This window comes from Pollachius pollachius (genome assembly GCF_949987615.1).
Source record: "Pollachius pollachius genome assembly, chromosome: 3".
Classification (NCBI taxonomy): domain Eukaryota; kingdom Metazoa; phylum Chordata; class Actinopteri; order Gadiformes; family Gadidae; genus Pollachius; species Pollachius pollachius.
In genome coordinates this window covers 9,639,128-9,660,602 of record NC_136936.1, presented here as the reverse complement: position 1 = coordinate 9,660,602, position 21,475 = coordinate 9,639,128, and the positions used below count along the sequence as shown (strand labels likewise).

At 47.5% G+C, this 21,475-nt stretch overlaps 1 protein-coding gene across 1 annotated transcript in view; it reads left to right on the top strand.

The window, feature by feature from the left end:
- Positions 1-634: 634 nt before the first annotated feature.
- The window catches only part of nectin1b (nectin cell adhesion molecule 1b), an 84,988-nt gene continuing 64,147 nt past the window's right edge, over positions 635-21,475 (top strand). The window contains exon 1 of the mRNA XM_079732096.1: positions 635-1,510. Coding sequence (XP_079588222.1) covers positions 1,459-1,510 — 52 coding nt within the window. The 5' untranslated portion in view covers positions 635-1,458. The remainder of the gene's footprint in view (positions 1,511-21,475) is intronic.

The window sequence follows — 21,475 nt, the reverse complement described above, 5'->3', positions numbered from 1 at the left end:
ATAATTTAAAATCTTGCAAAAATAAAAAAAACTGCTGCTTTGCGCTCTAAGCACAAGGCCGGGCAGTGGGCTTTTGTATCAACCGTCTGAGGAGGTAATAATGTCCACAAGAGGGAAGTCTTATCACATTCATCCCGGCAGTCCAGTGCCTTTCCTACTTTCTGTTTTAGAGGGAAGATGGAGGGATTAATGGAGGACTCGAGGAGGGGAGCTGTAACGGAATGCAAAGAAATACAAAAAAAGCCCCACACACTCCGGCCCCCTGTGGCTCAATGTCTATCCCTTTAAGTCACCCGAACCGTGCGCCAACTTTATTTATTTGAACGTCCGTATACATACCGAGTTTAAAGTCAACGTCGCACAGGTCACTTTAACACGAACGTAGCCCTGTTTTGCAGGCAAATTAATTTAACATAATTCAAATAGGGTGCATTGTATACATTACATTTGCATTCGCGGACCTATCGATGGTTTTTGTGCACATGTACACACACACACACACGACGTCGAACGACTAGTTTTGAGTTTCCCGAGGATCGTTTGGCTGCAGGACGACCCAGGCTCCTCCTCGTGAAACGTCATCCGACCCACCGCTCTCTCCCAGGCGTCAGCGATTGTCAGCAACACACGCACACACTGTGTAGTAGTCCAGGTTGTACAGTGCGTTGGGCGGTACTACTACACATAGCGGCATAACGACACATTGTTCTGCAGCCAAGCCAGCTTCAAGTAAATCGGAGGGGACTGGAAAAAAATAAAGTTGAGCGGCCTTTGTTTGACTCATCATCGCGGACAAAAGGGACTTGGCTGGAGGAGCATACATGGTGGGAGAGATCGCCTCCGACAAGCTTTTCTGAAAGCTACCGTTGGGACATCTGTGGGTCGTTTTATTCTCCTGGACACACGCACACAAACGGCGTTGGACACGAGCAGCCTAAGCACTATAAGTTCGCTGCCGTCCACACAGCCATCGATCGCAGCCCTCCCGCCTACTTCTCTCAGCCCCCGGACCTCGGAGGGACGGAGCCTCAGTGTGGAAGCTGCAGTGGTGGACGCAGCGAGAGGAATAGGGTCTCTGGTGAAACCAACCCATAAGAGCTTTGAACAAATCATCTCTTTTCACCCGAGGCTTCAGAAGAGACCGTCGCTGAGCTTGAATTGCTGACGGTTGGATTTCATTGGGAGGGCGGACAAAAACCGAGTCGATTACTTCTAGTCTGAACTCTTCCACCGAGGAATCACCGCAGTTTGATGCACTCTCCTGCGGACCAGCGCATCTCCATAGGGGTTCTAGTTTGAAACAAGTCGCTTAGCCCTCAAGAAGTGGATAACTGTGAAGTTCCCCCAAGCATCTGGATTGGCGCAACTTGCATGCGCGGTCTTCTTGGTCATCTCGAGTAAACGTATCGATCGGTCGACTCAGGTTATCAGGGAGAAGATCCGGATAGTCGCGGTGCCATGGCTGTGTACGTAGGTGCATGGATCGTCCTGCTGGCGCTATGCGTCCACTGTAAGTTTAAAACATTATATTTACATTCATCTGCACGATCCTTCTTGATTTATCCATATGCCCCCTGCATCCTCATTGTAATGTGCAATGACCAAACAGACTAAAACAGATAATTTGTTAATAATTATTAAATGATGGTTTGTCGTTGGACTATTAAGTGTATGCAAATTAATTAAAATTTTCCTTCGTCCATCAAATGCATTTATTTGAGCCTGGCTGCAGTATTTCCCTGGCTGAGTCTAGAATAATGAATTTACTGTGCTGGCAGGCAGATGGCGATGTGCTCGAGCCGAGAGTAGTTGTCCGCTTGCACCCTAGAATCGTACGCTGATAATGCTTTCTTCACTATGTTCAGATGCACTGTCCTCGGTTGAAGATTTATATTCGCAAATGAGTTGCTTTGATATTCCAAACCATATTCAATGAATATCCCCTGCACATTCTGTACAGTATGTGTGCAGCCTTGTTCCATGGATGTAATACAATATTTGAATATTCATGATCACACAGATTAACTATGGTTAAAATTGACAATAGTTTCACCACACCATCACATTTGCACTATTCTAGACACAGCAAAAGTGTGTTCCGGGAGAGAACCACGATGATGCCATTTCCATTTGATGTCTGTGGATGGGAGTGGGGTTTGAACATTCAGTCATTTTGAAGCATCTGCAGGCCTTTAAATGGAGACTTAGGCCTATTTGTAGACATGTTTAATGCATCAACTTACACCTATGCTTCATAGTTATTTGAAGGACTTTCTGAAAATACTGTTATTCTACTTGCATTGACAATCCACCTTAAGTGGAAAATAAACGCAGTGAAGAGCTCCACATGGGTAATTTATGTGTTTGCCTGTGTCGGTGCTTCCAGTAGTATTTGTGCAGGCAGTGGCATGTGTAAACCGACCCAGCCTTTGCAAGACCGGTTGACGCAAGGAGTGGATGCATTATTCACAGGGTGTTAGCCAAGGCCAGCTAACTGGGAACTGAACTGTAGGCTTCCAACCAGGACTTCTGTGTGGTTGACTTCAATTTTGTTAATTAGCGTAATGCAAAGCTAAATTTGACTAATTGAACGTATTTCATGGATTTGGCGGAAGTTATGTTTACAAGCTACTATTTAGTAGTATCGTTTTTTCTGCTATTAACACTACATTCTGTAACTTTTTAAAGGGTACCTTGTGTCCATGCATGGTACTGCACTATATCCCACCCTTTTTACATATTTGACCCATAGATATTGCGATATATCACGTTTAAAAATATAATCCCCCAAATACGGTCATAACAAGCCAACAATGCAGTCACTAAATCTCAATGCAAAATTCCCACACATGGCTATTCCAATCTTTTTTTATGCAAACGGTTGATTTTGTACTCCGGCATTGTCACCCCTGAGATGTTATCAAATGCTTGGGTTGGTGGGATGTGTTGTGAGGCGGATGGAGACGTTGTGATCAAAAGGCCCGGGTGATTCACGGTGAGATGATCCCTGCTCTCGCTCTGAAGATCAGGATTAACCTGCTCCCCTGAGACCTCGCGTAAGAATTCATTTGAAGCGGTTCAATCAAGTGAAAGGAAATGTCTTCCAATTGCTCCTCAAGTGTGCGGGAAATGTCCCCTGTACATAACACACGGGATGTTTTCTGATTGTAACTGATCACTGTGGGATCAGACGCTAACTCCCCCCCCCTCCCTATCCCTCCATAATGGCACAGATTCTTTTAACCCCCCCTCCCCCTGCACCTGATGACTTAATAAGCCCCGGCTTTCTCTGAGAGTAAGCAGGGCCGCAACCTTTAAAGCAGAAGGCTTTTGTCGTCTGTTTTTTTGCAGACCTATAGCTTTTGACATGTAAAAAAAACAAAGAATTTGTCTTTCACCCTTTGGGGTCAAAGGGCGGAGCAATAAACAGGCCTTGCTCCTTTGATAGCCTGATGGATATACAGCGTGTCCAGGACCCTCGGCCCTCCACCCCCCCATTGGGGATGCGTGGTCTTCCAAATGCGAACGTCAGAGGCTCTCTCTCCTTTTACGCCAGCCTAGCGTGGAGAATCCACCAAAAACATGCCACAGTCCTGACTACCGTAAGAAAGCACGTTGAGAAAAGAGCAGACAAACATCATTATGCACAGAATGGTGATTATTTGCTGCTCGCTCATTACAGATTCATCCCAAACAGACCGCATCGCTTGGCTCTCCCCCTCCATCCGTCTGACGTTCTGTCTCAGACGAGGACTGGGCTTCTTCTTGTGATGCAGATTGATATTTTAATCGAGTCGGCGTTGAATTAGCCAGCCAGGTGGCTGGCTTCACTTTCAAGTAGTGCCGGGTATTGTACATACCTGTACATTCTCAGAGCTGGGGATTTCTCCCGCCTCACATTCCAAGTGTAATTGGATCAAACATTTGATTTGGGGAATGTCTGCTCCTGAATGATGGATCGGCATCAACTTTAGATGTTCAATGATTCGGTAGGGGAATTTGTCTAGCTCTGAAACATAATCCCGGTGATAGCCTGGCAGCCTTTTTAACTCGACAAATGATTCCGCTCAGACCTTCTGTTGCTTGGTTTCTTGCCGTTGTTTGGTGCCATATTTGACGCAGATGGTTCGGGGGGGTGTGAGAGTGTTTTGGTGTTTGTGTGTGTGTGTGTGTGTGTGTGTGTGTGTGTGTGTGTGTGTGTGTGTGTGGCCATACTAGACAGATCCTCTGTTTAGGAGCTTTTCTGAATATTCAATTGATTTATTCCATGTATCGCAGTACGTGGGGTAGCTGAGGATAACACAGTGTTTGATTACACCATCATGTGCTCCCATGGCTGTGGACGAGCGTTGAGGAAGTCCCTCGGTCGGACTTTGATGGACGGCTTCATTGATTGGGCTGCTTAGCATTAATTACCCCCCCAAATTGTCTTGTGGTAAAGCTGCCGCCCTGACAAGGTCGCAACTGCGTCACCAGCGGAAACAGGTGTGTATACCAGAGCCACGGGGGGCCGATGAGGGGTCTGGTGTTGTGTGGGGTATGTGTGTTTGATTGGCCAGTTTATGGTGAGCACTGCAGGGTTGGGCACGGTGAGTTGTTTTTTACAACCCACAGATGAGCCCGGGCATCAATGTCCTTGTCCACTCAGGGGAGTTGGGCTGCGGGGGTGGGGGGGTCCGGTTGATTTACTTTTTCTGCTCATTTGCTCTCTCACTCTCTCTCTCTGTCTCTCCATCTGTCTCTTTGTCTCTCTCTCTCTCTGCTCTTTCTTTAATTATTTTCCTCTCCCTCGTTTTTCTTTCTTTGTCTCGCTCTTTATTTCTTTGACTTCTCCCTCTCTTTCTCCTTTATTCTCCTTGTGAGCGTGGCTGCAGTTCCACCGCGTCCCCCTGGCATTTAGTGGCCTGTGGTCCGCCTGTCGCAGGAGAAGCAGCAGCCATTATGGGGTGACATTATGGGCTAGTTAGGCCTCGGAGGTTGACGTGTGAATGCAGAGTGGTGTGCTCCCGGTTCCCCCGGGAGCAGGGAGAGGAGAGGAGAGGGGAGGGGCCCTCCCTTTCGGGACCCTGTGGATCGATGGAGAGAGGCGGACAAACAGAGAGAATGGATACCCGAATTACAGTAGATTACAAGGGATACCTCTCCAATCAGTATTCCTTTGTTCGTACCAAAGTGCATTTCCTTTTATTCATACAACATACTTTCTTCCGTGTGGTGTTTTCACATTGACACATTTTCCCACCTTGATCCTAATGTTTCGTATGCCCCTCCAGTCGCCCATGTCTCTCTGTCGTCTTGGAGCATCGCCTGGCCTCGGTGCATGTCCGCGTATCAGGCCGCTGATAAATAAAACATGACGATAAGCACTGAACCTCAATAATGGAAAGGTTATGACAAATGGAGTGCCTTTGGTGTGCGCATGGCTGCACAAACAGTATTAAGGCGAAAGTAAATTAATTCTCTGCGAGTCTCTCTCTCTCTCTCTCTCTCTCTCTCTCTCTCTCTCTCTCTCTCTCTCTCTCTCTCTCTCTCTCTCTCTCTCTCTCTCTCCCTACACACACTTCATACTGCTTTGGAGCCTGCTGTAAAATGATACGGGTCGTCCACCAATCATAGAAAATAATAAGTTTGTTCTAGATCGTCCTATGAATCACAGGATGAGGGATCACTTATGCTTGAGGGCTAATCCGTCATGTCTGTCCTTGTGTGGACTTGATCCTCCCAGCCTTTTGCCAGAGAGCGCAAGCCTTGCTTTTGTTCGGCAGCATGGCGGTCTTAGTGTACGCTCCTTGAGGCTGTGCTGTCTTAGCATGCGATTGGAATGGTGAGCACGTTTAACTGTGAGCAGTTGCTGCAATTTTCTGCCTTCAGATCCTTGAAATTATTTTCTGTTTCAGTTCAAATCGCAGAATCAGCTCTGGGGGGGAGGAGGGGGGGAAGAACGGAAATCAATAAAGGGCCTCTCGATATTGCTTATATGCTTTTCTCATTTGGCGTTAATCTGTTCCACTGATTTCCCCCCCCCTCTGTCTGATTTGGCTGCCTCTTGTTCAGAGATTAAACGGTTAAATCCTTCTTCTGGTTCGGTGGAGGAAATGACTGACTAGCCTTGTTCCACGCTTTCTTCGCTATTGCGCCAGCATCTGGAGATTGGACTGTCATGGTTCCTTCTAGCAAGATGCTGCTATTCTCAAGGGGCCGAGTGGGCGCCATTTCCTTTGCATGTCTAATCCAACTGTGTATGTAGTTGTTGTATTTGTTGTTGTGATGCAGGATTGGCTGTAAGCAGATTCCTCAAACTTTGACTCATCTGTCATCCCTCAAAGTTCTGGCAGTTTGGTATTGGCTTTTATTTCGATAATTCATTTCAGTTGTTTTTATTCCCCGGCTGAATCTGAGGCTGTGACGTAATGTATTTACTCATGCGTCCCCGAATACTTTGAGTAAAGTTGTGGCTGTGATTGAAACAGCTTTAGTTTATATTAGCCGAATGCAATATTCATCCTACAATAGAAATATCAGAAGAAATCAACCCGATAAATCAACTATGCACATAACTCTACATATCATGAATAATCCAACTTCTTTAAGTACAATGCGTGACAAACACAGCCTACCTTCATTACAAATACAGCTCATAGCATAGGCGTCTCATGCTGACACATCAGATACAGTAACTGTAGAATAGCCAACAGGACTAAAGTGAGCATTTCCAAGGTGGTCCTCCCCCGCCCCTCGCCAGACAATATCATTGTGTTTCCACTAAAACTGTATGTCTACAAAATAAAAGCCGGTTAGCTCCCCCCCAACCCCTATACAGCCTATGTATCACCTGCCTGGACTCGTCTGAACAACTGTCTAAACAACCGTCTCAGTCTATGTTCTTGAATTTTGATTTGGAATCCAGGGGTGTTATTTTATGAAATAAATATATATTTCACATTCCTGTCTGTGATTTTGTTTTCATGTTTTCCCTTTCCTTTCATTTTCTACTCTGGTTTTGTATTACAATTTTTCTGTCTACAGCGACAATGACAGTGGGAGTGACAAACCGTTTCCCTCAGGATTAATAAAGTTGCCTGAATGTGGATCTCTGAATGATAGATGGTACATCTAGCCGGGGTACCTCGGCTCCCGGTCGCATTCATCAAGAAATGCAACAATGGAGAGAACTCCATGGCAGGAAGGAGATTTTAGGTGTGTGTGTGTGTGTGTAATGTATGTGTGTGTTATGTAGATCCTCAACCAAAACCATCTATTATTCAAATATTCCCATATAAAAGTTTACCTCTCATTCCTTCATCCTCCCCTACCTGCCCCCATCACCCTCTCACCCCCCCATGGTGCACGCTGAGATCTAGCCCGGTGAGCTTGAGTCTGTGTGTCTTTGTGAAAATCGCTCTTTTTTTTTTCTTTTTTTTAATGAGCCATGGCGTTGTTCACCCATTTGATATTCGTCGCTGCCATCTCTCTGGGAGCAGAGCGCGCTTCAAAGCAACAGCCTGGCTGTAAACGTGGGGAATGGGGATGGGTGGCACGTGGAAAACACCACCGCAGGTTTATGTCTTCCCGCTGACGTACCGATAAGCTCATGAGTGTCGGAGGCGCGTCAGAAAAGCCGCCTTATCAAAACCTTGCAGTGCTGGCGAATAGCAACAATGAGCTCCCTATAGAAAAGCTACATTGATACCTGGGTGCTTTATGTGTCTCTATACTGACAGTGATGGTCTCTCCTGACCGGGCCCCAGTACCTTGTCTGAGCCCATGTCATCATTCTCTTTTTATATTCCTTTTTATGGGCTTTCAGGGCCTTTATGGACAGCACGGTGAGGACTGGCAGGGATTCGGGGGATGTAACAGAGAGGGGAATGAATGACATGCGGCACTGACGAGAACCGCGGGTGGGAATCGAACCTCTGGTGGCTACAAGGCTACATGGCTAGCTCGTTAGCGGGTTGAGCCGTCCTGTGATCCCCACCAGCTCTTTTTCCAAAGATCTGCACTCCTGCTATGAAGTGGCCGTGTTCTAATGAAGGACGCTGTGGGTAGCCTGTAAAGGACCGGTTCAACAGCACACACATTAAAAGACGTGTTTGTCTGCTGTTAATCAACGTGGTGGCTTCCTGCGTTTCGGCTTGGGCAGTCTGGCAGTGTAGCTAGTCGCCGAGATGGAGGGCGATTTGGTCCGCTATCGATTTGTTCCTTTTTCATTCACCAGGAGGTTTCCCACCAAAGGGCCTAATGTAGCCGGTTATCGAACAGCCGGCCTCATGCCTGGCTGGGTTCTGCTTTAGTGTTGTACTGTTTGTGTTCATATTTATTTATTTTTTATCTGGCCAAATGACCGCTCTTTGTATGTCCTCCGTTTCTTTTCTGTTCCTGTGTCCTCGTTTCGGATGTTCTGAAAGAAGTGTCTTAAGCCCAGGTTAACTTTGTCATTTGAGCGTGTATGTGTCTTTGTGTGTGTGCACGTGTCTGTGTGTGTACATGTACTTGTATGTGTGTGGGTGTGCTTGCAAGAGAGTGACATCAGAAGCAAGCATTAATACAGACACCGCTGGTCGCACCTGCATGGTCTCAGAATAGAGTGGCCGTGTATCGCCTGAGAGGACAAAGGACTTCATTAGCAGCTCTTCATATCGATTCAAATGCAAAGCGCTTACCGACAGCGCTGCATGCCTCTCACACACCATTGCTCTGTGCATGAACATGTCTGAAACGAGAGCTGGACTACAATCACTACATGCACACAGTGTAGCTTTCTATGCAAAGCCGGCCCAAAAGGTTTCCGGACGTTGGATAGAACTGGACGTTATTGACTGGATCAAGTATCACTATCTATTTGTCCCATGGCTCCACCGAAGTGGTGATACGGGGGGGATGGTCGAGGTTTGACTGACGTCAGACGGGATTTAAGTTAAACAACGGAAATAGGAATAATTTGAGAAACCATGCTTTTCGCCAATTAGCGCTAATGTTGCCACGCTGTGGGAATGAGAGTGCGGCAGGTAGAAGCATTCACCTCCATCTCCCTCAGGTTGCGCTGCCTAACGAGTCCGCCAAATGCGGTCACTTTGCCGTGAACATAAAAATGACTGAGTGCAGCAACAGTGGAGCATGACCACTTTACCACCACATGACTTACAATACTTCATGTTTGTATGCTTAATATAGCAACATCCAGTCCCAGCAGTTATAGCTCTATTTGATATTTAATGTACATTGTTGCGGGTCTGTGTGAGGGATATGTATGTGTGTATATATATATATATATATATATATATATATATATATATATATATATATATATATATATGCATATTCTTTTTAGATACTTCATATATATTTAATTGTTGTATATTTAATTACCTTACACTATTTGGTTTCTACCATTGCCTATATATTTCTCTCTCCTCTATTTTAAGGATGATCCCTCCATCTGTGAGCAGGGCACCCGTGACCATAGCGGGCTGCCTGTTCTGGGGACGTATGTGTCGTGCGTATGTGTTGGGCTTGCGTGCGCGTTGCGCGGCGCGGCTGGTGGACGCTATTTCGGTCGCCCCCCCGCCCACCACTGCAGGGGTCTGACGCAGCGCTCCTGACGAGAGCTGCGCGGGGGAAGCCTGAAGTCTCCTGGGAGAACTGGCTTCTGAAGCTCTGTCTTTCCTACCTGCTCCCCCCCTCGCCCCACCCCCCACACTCCCAACCGTTCCCATTCCCTCACCTCTCCCCTTCTACCTCTAACAACTACTACAACTCCCAGAGGGCCTTGCCTTGCTCTCGCTCTCGCTCTCTCTCTCTCGCTCTCGCTCTCTGTGTCTCTGTCTCGCTCTCTCTCGCTCTCGCTCTTGCTCTCTGTGTCTCTCTCTCTCTCTCGGTGTGTCTCTCTCTCTCTCTCTCTCTCTCTCTCTCTCTCTCTCTCTCTGTGTCTCTCTCTCTCTCTCTCTCTCTCTGTGTCTCTCTCTCTCTCTCTCTCTGTGTCTCTCTCTCTCTCTCTCTCTCTCTCTCTCGGTGTCTCTCTCTCTCGGTCTCTCTGTTTCTCTGTCTCTCTCTCTCTCTCTGTGTGTGTGTGTGTGTATACCTTATCCTGCAGATATGCACGCACACGCACACGACTCTTCCGGATGCATCATCATCAAAGTTTGCATCGAGGTCCAGTCCTCTCCACTGCTCTCCAGAAGCTCTGTGCTTCGGAAGTCTTTCTCTCTTCTCCTCCCCCTCATCCCCTCGCTATGAACGCCCCAGCGCGCTCTGCACCCAGGCCTTCAAAATCATGGAAATGTGGGCAGGAGGGCGGGGTTTTGGTTGGCGGGGGGGGGGGGGGGGGCCGTTGGCTCAATCCGAGCCAACGGCATCAAATGTTCCGGTTTGGTTGACAGACCCTGAGGGCTCGGGAGGTTCGGGGGGGGTTCTTCCTGTCTGCCGCTGCCGGCTGCCCATCTGAGTCACATTTCCCCCTCCCCCATCAGCATCATCAGCCCCGCCATCACCCACCATGACCCCCCTCCTGATCAGACCCCGGACGAGGCCACGCACAGCTAAAGTGAACAGCATGTTGTTCCATGACCCCAACACCCCCCCCCCATACACACACACACACACACACACACACACACACACACACACACACACACACACACACACTCCAACATGGCTTTGTATTCAGGGAGGGTGGAAACGATGTGCGTTGTGTCCCTGGGGGTCTGTTGGCGAAGTAACTTTGGTATACCTGGCACGCAGTTTCCTGCGTCAGCGTTCTGTCTTCAAAACGAATACATGGCATAAAAAAAAAAAACCAAACCCTCTCCTCCAAATTCTTTGTAATGAGAAAGTGAACGTCAATTCCACCTTTAAGGATGACGTTCTCCTGCTTTGCCTTGTGTGTGTGTGTGTGTGCGTGCGCGTGCGTACCCGGTCCTCCAGCTGCCAAAGACCCCGCTTTTCTCCACGGCACGTCTGCCAGAGTCAGACCTCTTCGCTCGGTCATGGAGCCCAATGATTTGCGATGGAAAGTAAAGGGCTGGACGAGAAGAAAAACAACCGAGATGGGGGGGCGGGGGGAGATTTATATGTAGAGTCTCCGCAGGGGAGCCGAGAGGCTAAGGGGGTTTGCTAGGGGGGTCACAGCGTTGCTCAATGAGACTGTTCCAGAGCTATTCCAGTCTTCCTTGAAATACCGCTGTTGGCTTGAAAAACGCCTTTTGTGCAAAGCGGCTGGGGAGTCTTGCTGGATAAAGACAGTTATTCAAAAATAACTTCATTTAATTTCTATTCCCGCGGCAGCTGACAAGGCTGTTGTTCGGGCTTCCCATGCCGATGCTGAGCGGGAAACGTGGCTGCACCTCAGCGGTGATTCTGCCGTTGTGTTTGTTCACTAATCAACCCCACTGCAAAACTTGGAAAATTGTTATGACTCATAACATTGTGAAACTCAGTGTTACTGTAGGGAGGAACAGAGCGGTTTTGGGAAATGACAGCACATTATTCACAAGATGGCTGCAAACACACAAACTAATGTAAAAATAGTCAAGGGATCAGGCTGATTAGATTGGGTGTGTGTTTTGCCCTGCCGTCCACTGAGTGTGTCTGGGTTTAAAGTTATTAGGGAGGGAGGAGGGAAAGCAATTTGTGTCCGAAGCCAACTGTAGTGGAGGTAATCCTAGCAGGGGCCAGGTTCCAGCGTGAGGCTGGGGGTTTAATGGGTTAATCCCACTGATACACTGCTGGGATTTACCACCGTCATTCTGGTGGAAGTCTCTCTCTCTCTCTCTCTCTCTCTCTCTCTCTCTCTCTCTCTCTCTCTCTCTCTCTCTCTCTCTCTCTCTCTCTCTCTCTCTCTCTCTCTCTCTCTCTCTCTCTCTCTCTCTCTCTCTCTCTCTCTCTCTCTCTCTCTCTCTCTCCCCCTTTCACACTTATTCTCACGTCTCTCTCTCTCTGTCTCTGTCTCTCTCTCTCTCTCTCTCTCTCTCTCTCTCTCCCTCTCCCTCTCGCACACACGTTGGTAGTGAGAAGTAAAGAGTTGTGTTAGAGGGGCCTGTGGGGGTGGGGGTCAGTCAGACTCACTACACTGATGCTTTCTGACGGAGGGGGTGTGGGTGTTTGTATATGTGTGTGTTGGTGCGTGTCTATCTAGATATTTATATATTTGTGTGTGTGTATATAAGTGGGTGTGTGTGTGTGGGGGAGGGATAGTGTTATTTGTTTTCTCTGGGCAGAGTAGCGAGGGCGATGTCAGCCACGCGTGAATGCGCATGCACGGGCGGCCCCCCCCCCCCCTGTGATCCTGACCCACTTCCCCCCGCCCCCACCCCCCCGCTCATCGCTGCCGCTTTAATTGCCGCTCGCTACACTCGGCCCATCTGCTTACCGGCGCTCCGTTGCTATGGAGACGCTGGAAGGCTTTTCGGATTTGCTGCGGACAGAGCAATAGGGAAATGGAGGTCAGGGCGGAGGGGTGGGGGGTGGTGGAGGAGTCGTAGGGTTCGAGGACGGTCATAGGTGCTCCGGAGAGGAAAGGAGAGGGGTCTGTGTGCTTTGAAAGGACACACCTGTAGTGTGCAGCTCTACACAGGGCGGGCTGTGTGTGTGTCTTAGTCACCGTGGAGCACAGGGAAGGAGAAGTGCTCCAGTGAGTGGAGGCTCGCTGGTTAGGCTCGCATTTAATAGTTAATTATTTAACAGTTTTCGTTCTTTTCATAGTTGATGGTTAAACACAATATTATATTGGTATAATTGCAACTTTGTTCTTTTGTTCAAATTTGTGTGTACACACCCGGTGTTTATTTGTGTTGAGCACGTCTTTTTTTGTATGCGCTTACTGTTCTAAAACGGGCACTCTGAGGACTTCTCTTAAACCTCGCGAGGAGCCTATTTAAACGAATATGCAATGAGATAATTAGCTTTAGCCTGTTAAAAATCATCCCTTTTTAGATGTACATATTCAGTCTCGCAGTGGTCTCGTTTGTCTGCTCCAAATCAGGACGAGAGGGGCATTTTAGACGTCTTTTTTAACCGTTGTCTCTGGCTCTTTTCTTTTTTTTTTCTACTTCTACTGACTTCCCTTCCAATCACACGGCTCACTGAGAGGGAAGTTGTCTTCGTCTTCCAATTAATTAATTAGCACTGCGCTAACATCGCTACGCTAGCATCTCCACGCTAACACTGCCTGTCGGCACCACTTGATTCAGGGGCCGCTTGTTGTACAGTTCGCATTGCTGCTGCCACCCCGTGCCTCCCGTGTCCCACAGGCCAGTTCCGCTCAAATGCTACGCGCTCTGTGCTACTTTAATTTAAATTCACAACCTCGTTTCGTTGTTTGAACGCTCGAATGGGCCGCTGGTATCGACCTCTCGCCGCACACCAATCTGGGAGAATCTGTTCCTATTTACTGCTTCGCTACTTAAAAGGTCAATATTGGTGTCTTTTCTATTTTAGTTTGCTACTCATAGGTCAACACCTCGTTTATAACCCGGCGCGGATGAGATGAAGTTTAGTTTTAAACTGCATTTTGCAGTCGGACGCATCATTTCTCTCTTCTCTCTCTATAATTCCTTTCCCTTGTCTCTGTATACTAAGAATACAATATAGCGGACGTATATTGTAAGTAGCATATTCTGTCCATCGCTATGATTGGATTTAATAGGACGTGTCTCCCGCCTCCTACTGTGTCATTCCCTTGGTGTTGCATACAGCGCAGCCTAGCGCATAGCATGCAGCCTATGGACAAAATAATCCCCATCTCGCCTTGCGATTTCTCTTCTTATAGTTTAGGGACTGTGTCATGCAAAGGCCTGTGCACTAAATCCATAATAGACTGGGGACTGGCACACAAAAAAAACGTCTACCAAGAGCCTTGACAGCCGTGGGTAACTTTGAAGCCAGAGTTGTATCTGCATGAAAGAACGCCGAAGACGAACTCCCTCTGCCCCCCCCCCCCCCCCCCGTCATTCACAGCAGACATAATACGACTGGAAGCTGTCTAGGGGGAAGGAAAAGCGAGGGAGAGAAAAGGTAGAGGCTGTCAATTTGGCGCAGAGGCAGTGCTTGATCTCCACCTGCCGTTACCTGGACGTGAAGTCGGAGCCTGGCGGATAACGAGAGACCAGCGAGCCGGGCCGATGTAATTGGACGCTGGAGTCTGTGTCTAGGTAGCGTTGGGAGGGTTGGGGGGGGGGGAGTAGGGGCGGTGTCGGAGCGGTGTGCTGGAGAGGGGGGAGGTAGGGGTGAGACGGAAGCTGAAAGCTGTGCTGGCTGTCCGTCATCCCGCTCCCTCAAGGTCAAGGTCATGGCGGTTAGCGTCCGCCGCCACCGCGGGCGTCGCCTCCGGGTCGGGGGCGGGCGGTGACTCCGCCGTGCTTGTTGTTGCCACGGCGGCGGCAGCAGAGTTAGAATGTGGCGCTGCCGACTGATTAGAGGGATAGATTAGGTTATATTCCCGGTGAATCAAAAGCTGTGATGGATGCGGTGTTGAATGGAGAGCAGGGGAACCGCCGGGGCTGATCAGAACAATGGCGGTGCCAGTGGGGGGAATGTTTCCACATTAAGGGTTGTTTTGTTTATTTCCGTGCGTGCCCTTCGTGTCCTCGCCAGGGGACGGCAAACCGAGCACTTGACACAAACCAACGTCGACGTGGAGCGCAAATGGTGTCCTTCTTCCGGGAGCTGGGGTGGGCTGGGGGGTTGGGCGGGCGCGTAGTCCCCTGCGCAGCGCCGCGTGGTTTTCGTATGGGTGTTTCTCCCCCCTGATTGCAGTCGGCGTGGGGCCCGCGGTGGCGAGGGGGATGTGATTACACCCACCACCATAAGAGCGGCGCGTCTTCGCCACCTTTTGATTTGTTTGACTTTCCTCGCGTCTCTGCCGTCGGAGCCGCGTTCCGGCTGCTGATTGGCGACGCTGAACTGCGGGTGATCCCACTTTTAAAAGGGGGAGTGCGCCTCTGTCCGCTTGTGTTTGGTTTTCAGGCTCAACACTGCGGGCTAAAAAAAGGACAACTGTCTTTGTCTCTTTTTATGGGCAACTGGGATGCCGGGGCTGTCGAGAGAGGAGTGCACAAAGGATGTGAAAGGAGGGGACGGGAGAGGAGGGGGGCGGCGGCAAGGGGAGAGGATGCTCAGAATCCGCACAGTATTCACTCTTCCTCACCACTCAACACAGCATATTTATTTATTTACTCAAGCTGCCATTTTGAGTTAGAAAGAGAGGGAAAGGGAGTAAGAGAGAGCGAGCGAGAGAGTGAGAGAGCGAATAGAGAGAGAGAATGGGAAATGCATGAAGCCACTTGCGGTATCTACGGATGCTGATGTGTGTGTGGGGCAAGGCCAAGAAATTGGAGGATGATGGAAGGATTGATCATTGGTGAATGAGTGTCTGGGGAATACTGACATCCCCAACTGCGCTACACGCTTTGGGCTTTGCAGAATTCAACATGGCGCCGAAACCCCAAGGCCACGTCCCAGACTGCTGCCACTTCCTTCCCCTTAGATTGACACCATCCAGGCAACAATGGTTTGAGTCACTTCACATGTTCAGCTGTTTTTTTAGGTACGTTGGAAAAATGAAATAGAAACGATTGGTTGATTCGATTTAGATTTCATGAATGGATTTGGTGGTTCGGAACTTTTAGGTTAATCCAATATGCGATAACGCACACAAATGCCTCCATTAAATTGCTTAAGTGTAGTCCATTTGTGGGATTTTGTCAGTAAAATGTGTCCAATTTACTCGATGCTTAGCAGGCTTTTTTCTATCATATAAATAAACTATGAACCTACTCCAGCGGATGTCAAGAAAAAATATAAAATTGAATTGGCAGACACTCGTTGATAACAGCCGAAGATATTTGTCAGCGGAGATATGTGCAAATAGAGTTAGCATGAATAATGCTATAATAATCCCTACCGATTTGGTATTTTATTGGATGAGGGATAGAAACACAGCGTCAATCCAGTTTTTACGTTTGTTCACAGCCTTGGGCGGCAGCATATAATTTTTTTTTCCTACCCTTGTTCTAGTTCTTGGTGAATCTGGTACCAAAGGGGCAGTTTATTTAACTTTTTACACCAAGTGATTAACAAAGCAAACCCAGCCTTGCTTGCAGTGTGGGTGTGCAGATATACAGTGTGTTTAATGAGTAGTCTGTCAACCGCTCCCGGAGGTAGACAAAGACGTCCCCAATGAAAGAGGTATCTGTAAGCTTTGAACGCTCGCTGCCTGCCTACACACCTTGGGTTCTCACCTGGCCAAGACAATGGTGCTGTTTGGCTTTTTAAATGCGCCGTACAAGTACAACAAGGGGAAGCGACAAAGAGCTTATTAAGCCCATGTTGTATTTTGAATTAAAGGAATTTCAAGGATGGGTCACAGGCCAGGCTGCCATGAATAGGCTCTTTGTGCGTCCTCTGGGAGACTGGTTTGTGTGGCGGTTCCCGGTGTAGATAGAGATCCGTGCGGGGTGCATATGAATACTGAGTGGCTGGATTGCAGCATGGATTATTTTTCATTATAAACACGGGTTCATCTTATGGCTGTGTTAATTGTCCTCGGTTGCTTATCCTCTGAGAATCTTGTGTTGTGCTGTGAGGCACGATGTTTGCGGTCGGCTAGACGATGTAATCGTAAACTCTCTTCATCTACATGATGAACAGAGGGGTGCACTTTTAGTCAAATGTCAATAAGTAATAATAATTAATGCATGATTCATAGATTGCTATTTGTACTGTCGGTATTATGCGTGTCTCTGCTTATGTTGTCTTCATTACTTTGATAAGAAACGATTCCAACTGTTTTATCTGCAAGATTAATTCAATTTGGCCAATTAATATTCGTGACTGGAGATGTGTCTCTTCTCCTCCCGCCTCACATTATTTGTGTTCCTGACTTGAATATCAATCTGTGTCATTAATATTGAAATGTGAAATGTCAGGAGTGGTTGTGCGCCCTTCAGACTGTGGAACAAGTGTTTCCTCCTTGAATCTGCACGGCCGGAACCCCACCACCGCGAGCAGACAAAATAAACCCCTTGAAGTCCATCAAAACGCCTTCAGGAAGACCGCATCACAAACGCTAGCCTTCCTTCACGGGCTGCGTGTTATCTTTGTGCCATGTTTAGCAGAACACTTACTCCTACATGCATTGGGGGTGGATATGCTGGTAAGCGTTTCAACTCCCTGCCAAAATGTTGTGGGTTCAATCCCCTAATGTCTGCAGCCTACCTGTAGGCGTCCTTGAGCAAAGTGCCCTGACCTTCTTCTTGGTCCTCAGTGGCATGTATGTACATTGAGCGTAACTTGCTGTGAATGAAAGTGTGTGCTGTAACCCCTAAATGGTAGACTCGCAGCACATGCATGCATGTGTAATGAGTCGGTGGGCCATGCATGCATGTTCCCCACAGAAGGGCAAAACAAGCTCACATGCGTCCATTGCAACCCAGCGGCGTTCCGAGAGATTCCTCTCCCGCACCGAGTCTCATGCCACATGGGAGCTGCGGCGGCGCGCAAGCTTCCTTGAGTGTACTAGCTTGCAAGCATGCGCGGCGGTATTTTTAGTAACCTGCGTGTGTGTGTGTTCGCGCTGGGCAAATCTGCGCACTCAAACGCAATGTGTCAGAACGCCGTAACATTAACATTCACCCGGATGAAGAAAAAGCACACTAACACTGTGCCCGGAGCGGAGAGGGAGGGAGGGGGGGGGGGGGGGGGGGGGAGAGAGAGAGAGAGAGAGATTGAGAGAGAGAGGTCACGTGCTGACCTCATTGTGTGTGCACGAGTAAATGTAACTGCTGCGTGAGTGTTGTGCAGCTCTCCCTGCATAACGAGATCAACACGGAAGGGAAAAAAGGACAAAAATTAGTATTGTTTGATCTATTCTAGCATCGTATGGGATAGTGTAGTAATGTATAGAGAGTAACGCATTCATAGACTGTTATAGTATGGCTTAGCATAGTATATCGCAGTTATTATAGCGCAAGGTATCTTCACACTAGTGCAATATGGTATAACTGTATACCATGTGTCAATGAAAGAGCAGATGAGGCATCTGAAAATAAACCTCTAGTGAAAATAGTTGCATGTGCAATGTACGTAACATATTTATGTATGCATGTATATATGTTTACATATAATGGCTGTTATTCCGATTGTGTTCTACTCTATAATTTATTTTGGATAATGTGAAAAGATGTAGTATTTATAATGGCATAACTCATGGAAAAACATGTGACAAAGTGATGCCTTAAAAATAAAACTTGCTTTGTTTGCTTTGATTCGTCTTGACAAGCAGCCAAGGAATACCAAAGTATTCATTTTAGAATGATCAGACAAGCAAGAAAAATTCATCTGCATAATGTGCTAGTCTACTATTCTGATCTCTCTGCAGTATGTTACCGGGATATTTTTACAACAATACCAGTGGCTAGAAGATTAAAATCATTTAACTTTTAGTCGATCATCGAATAGATTAATAATTGTAATTGATATGCCTCATCAAGGCCCAAGGTTAATGAGCAAAGCATCTGTGCGGGTGTAAACTCCCCCCCCAGTGTCTAGATATTTGGTTACCCAATTTCTCCTGTAAGCACGTCCCAAGGTGGCCCTCGGCATCTATCATTGGCTGTCACTTCCCCTCATTGAGGACCCCATAAGTTAGTCCCTAATATATGAGTCCCTAAATCTATGTCCCTACAAGTAAGTCCCTATAAATTAGTTCCATAACCACGTCCCCATCACTAGGTCTATATCCCTAAACGGAAGTCCATATAAAGAAATCCCCATAAAGCTTTCGAACATAAGCAAGTCCCCATAAGGAAGTAGCCATACCCAAGTCCCCATAGGATGGCCAATCATAAGGTGATTCCCATAAGGAAGTCCCATTTCCCCACCATTTTGGCCCTCTGAGATCACAGCTGTTTCTCCTTCTGCTGCAGGCTTCCTGGAAGCAGGTGCCCCCTGAAGAATGGCAAGCTAGCAGGCCGGGGGGGGGTTAATCACAGCTAACCCAGGCCTCTGTCGTGCGTGGGCTTTCCAAAGAGGTGTGGCCTTGTCAAAACACACTTCTTTGTGTCTGCCCTTTGACCTCTTGTCTCTAACACCACAAGTGTTTTGGGTTGTTGTGTCGAGTGTGTAAAAGTGAAAACAGAATGAGCTTAAGGCCAGGTCGGCTGAGAATGTGTTTTGCAATCGTCTCTGAAAAAGGTTCTGGGTGAATTTTAGATATTGGTTTGTATATGTAGAATGATCAACCAGAAGGTTTTAGGTGTGTTTTCACTCCTATCAACCAAACGGGTTGTTTTAGTAGGGTAAGCGTCTTGTTATTGTCAGGTTACTTCTCAAGAAAGTTTTTTGCTGAATCTAATTATGCATCCGACCTTTCCGGAAGTTTTGTTTGTTCCATTGTGCCACAGCAAGATATTTTATTCATTGCATATGGAACCAAGGTATCCATGGTAACTAGATTTTCATGGTGTTTCTTACAAACAAAAAAAAACAACGGTAAAATATATGTTACTTTTGAATCTTTTTCTCCTTTAAATTAATTTCGGGGCTGCTGATTTGTGTGGAACATCACATTTGCATTAGTTCCCATTTATTTCACATTGAGTACCTTTCATGCTTTTCAGCTATTAATACTAAAGCATATTGCCAACATATTGTCTCTTTAAGAGGCACTCGATTCAGACTAAGCCTCATGCTTTGAGAATCAAGATAGGAAACCTAGATGCTATTTTTATGTTTAACTCCATTGTGGATGATGATGAAAACTTATATTTAACACAATCTACACAGGGTTGCTTCTCCTCTCCCTGGGATTCAACACCACACACACACACACACACACACACACACACACACACACACACACAGCAAAAGGGACTATTGCACTACTATTATATTTCACTTCAGTCCTGTCAAAAATATCCTTTTTCCACTGACAAATTTAGATTTTTAAATGCAAATTCTCTGGGCTCATTTTGTCTCCTAAGGCACATCCTCCCTCACAGAGCGCTCCTGTCTTTGTTTTCTGTTGTTGTTGTGTTGTTGTATTGTAGCAAGTCGTTGTGCCGTGTGTTGTCCCATATGTTGCGCGTTGTCCGGTGTGGTTTTGCCCCATTTCTCAGTCGTGTTATTGTGTTGCTGCATCTGGTTCTTGCGGTCCTGTGTGGTTTGTCGTGACGTGTAGTGTGTTGTTATTTTTGTGGTGTGTGCTGTGTCGCTTCGTACTCTGTTGCGCTGCAGTGTCTGTTTATTGCGGCACCGTACTGTTGCTCTGCAGTGGCGTGATCCGGGTGTAGAGCGGTGGCATTTGGCGTGCCAGCCCAAGGCCTGCTCTGTCATTCTGCATCTGGCCAGCCTGCAGCCATGGACCCCCACCCCCACCCCGACCCTATGGATGATCCCACTCCTCCTTCTGGGGAGACCCAGGACTTTAAGGTCCTTGTAAATGTGAGCCCAGCAAAATGTTAATAGAGAGGAAGGAGGGAGGCAGGGAGAGAGCGAGAGAGAGAAAGGCAAAGACAGGCAGAGACAGAATGTTTCCCCATTATAACCACATTGGTATGACTAAGCCTATCACCCTGGTGTTCATTTTTTTTACATTCATATTTGACTGTAAAAAAAATACTAAAAACACCTATAGGTAAACGCACCTATTACCCTATTTTTTTTTCTTCCCCTGGTCAATAATTCATCTTTTCATCCACTCATTCATCCACTTGTCCTTTGATCGTGCCACCGTCAGCGCTGAAACGCCCCAACCTCAACCTTCCATCCATCAATAGTTGTGGAGAGGAACACCCACCAGCCTCCTCCTGCTCCCCCTCTCCTCTCCTCCTCCTCCTCCTCCTGCCCCCTGCCTCTCCCCCTCTTTAGCTGACGAATGCCGTGGCAATGGCGGTGGTGTAACATCATCTGTCTTTCTGGGGCTATTGTTCAGCTTCCTGTTTCCCCCTCTGTGGGGGGAGGGGGGGGGGAGGGAGGGAGGAAGGGGGGAGGGGGTTGGAGGTGGGACCACTGCCAGAGTTTGGATGGCATTCTGTTTGACACGCTAGCGCAGATGCTAAATGACAGTGGCATAAAGAGAGGGCTGGCCGCACAGGTCCTGACAGGGCTGTTTTCTATAGAGGAGGCTTCACTCGACTTAGGAAGCCCCCGCCCCGGAATCTCATTACAGCGGCGGCGGCCATGACGGCTCCCTGGCTCAGCTCCGGCTCTCCTCCTTCTTTTCTTGCTGATGCTTGTGGCAGTTGTCTTTTTGTTTTTTTTGCTCATTATCTTTTAAAAACGTTTTGCTTGAATTGCGACGGTACATTGCATCGGTGCTTGGGGCATTGCTGAATATGATTCAAGAAAAAAAAGGGGTGTATCTTAAAATACATACACAAACTACAAAAACTAATGCCAGAATTAGGGTTTTAAACAGGAGTAAAACAACTGTGGTTGTATTTGGAGCAAAAACAGAACATATCATTCCTATTTTGTTTCA